General features: G+C 46.8%; 1 protein-coding gene across 1 annotated transcript in view; it reads right to left on the bottom strand.

Moving 5' to 3' along the window:
• Positions 1-1,830, bottom strand: part of LOC134098089 (potassium/sodium hyperpolarization-activated cyclic nucleotide-gated channel 2) — a 51,143-nt gene that overhangs the window by 19,019 nt on the left and 30,294 nt on the right. The window contains exon 5 of the mRNA XM_062551038.1: positions 321-539. Coding sequence (XP_062407022.1) covers positions 321-539 — 219 coding nt within the window. The remainder of the gene's footprint in view (positions 1-320; positions 540-1,830) is intronic.

Genomic DNA, 1,830 nt, shown 5'->3' with positions numbered 1-1,830 from the left:
ACACACACACACACACACAAGGACTGCACAAGATCTTCAAGCTGCAGGGCCAGATCACCTGCACCAACACAAGTAGACACACACACACACACACACACACACACACATACACACACACACACACACACACACACACACACAGGGGGACTCAAGAGATTTGGGGTGGGTGATGAAGATGGTACACAGCAGCTGGCCCAAACACACACACACACTCACACACATACACAGACACACACAGACACACAGACACACACACACACACACACTCACACACACATATACACACACACACACACACACACACACACACACACACTCACCTTCTCCTGGTACTGCCTGCGCGAGGAGTCGAGCGACTGGATGAGAGCGGTGGCGTGGCCGATGAAGACGGCGTAGCAGGTGGCCCCCACGATCATGCTCAGCATGGTCAGCCAGATGTCCGAGAGGCTCTCAGGGGCCTGCCGGCCATAGCCAATACACAACATGTGACTCATGGCCTTAAAGACGGCGAAGGAGTAGAGCTCACTCCACGTATCGTTCTACAGGGGGGGAGGAGAGAGAGAGAGAGAGAGAGAGGAGAGGGATAAAGGGAAATAAAGGGGGAACAAAGGAAGATAGAGAGAAAAAGAGAGAGTGAGAGAGAGAAAGAGAGAGAGAGAGAGGATTAATACTTTCATATTTTTTTCACACATTTATGTAAATGCTACATTTTAATTTTAGGCCACCAGCTCACACTAAAAGCCTTTTCAAATCAGCATCATCTGTAAGCTCCCGAAACACTCTGCTACCTCTTCAAGTGCTAGAACAATCTGTAACCTCCCAAACTCTTCAGGTGCTAGAACATCTTCATCTGTTAGCTGCCAGAACATCTTGGCACTCTTCACCTGCTAGAACATCTTCAGCTCATCTCTCTGCACTTTGTCAAGTTTTCCCACTTGTAATGTAGTGAAGTTTGATTACTGTTCCTCAGTTTTAAGTGTTTTTTGATAAAAGTGTCAAATGAGTAGAAAGGGTAAGGAGGGGTACTCAGATTTAATAGTCAATTAAAGCAACTTTAACAACCTCATGAAGCCACATAGCAGAGCCCACCACTCAATTAGAACAGTCCTTTACACTGCTCTCATTAATCATCTAGACCAAGATAGGAAACCACAGAGCAAAACAGAGGAGATGAGACAGTGACAAGGGAAGGAAGACTGAAAAAAGAGAATGCAATAGACAGGAGAGCGAGAGAGAGAGAGAGAGAGAGAGAGAGAGAGAGAGAGAGAGAGAGAGAGAGACAGAGAGAGAGAGAGAGATACAATTGTTCAGGTTTTCATCACTGTGCTGTTATAAGCAGATGAGCACTTTCCGTCAAGGCCTCCCATTCAAGCACCTGTCAGCAAGACGCCATTATGCAGCGGAACCAACTATCACACCAGCAGCACTTAAACTGACTCATTTGGGCTCAGTGTTAAATATGGGTGCGGAGAGATCATGCTGACATATTTTGCACTTTGTCTTCCGAAAGCTTCGGGATCCAGTCAAAATAGAGCAACATCTGAAAGGAATACGCCTGCTTCCACACACCAAAGGAGCATTCATCAGGTGCAGGACGAGAAGGGAAGGAGCCAGACACAGAGAGAGAGAGAGAGAGACAGAGAGAGAGAGAGAGAGAGAGAGAGAGAGAGATCCTCTGAGCCCAATTTGGAGGATAACAGGCGAGGAACAAGACAGCTCAAGAGCCACAGAGAATCAGAGTCACTTCATCAGTGCAACACTTGAGGAGAAAACACGCAAAAGTGACTACTCTCAAGACTTGTTCTGTTGTTTACATGCATGGGAGAAGAA

The sequence above is a fragment of the Sardina pilchardus genome, chromosome 2 (genome assembly GCF_963854185.1).
Source record: "Sardina pilchardus chromosome 2, fSarPil1.1, whole genome shotgun sequence".
Lineage (NCBI taxonomy): Eukaryota > Metazoa > Chordata > Actinopteri > Clupeiformes > Clupeidae > Sardina > Sardina pilchardus.
The sequence above is the reverse complement of the archived record's forward strand: the minus strand, read 5'-3'. Positions and strand labels throughout refer to the sequence as shown.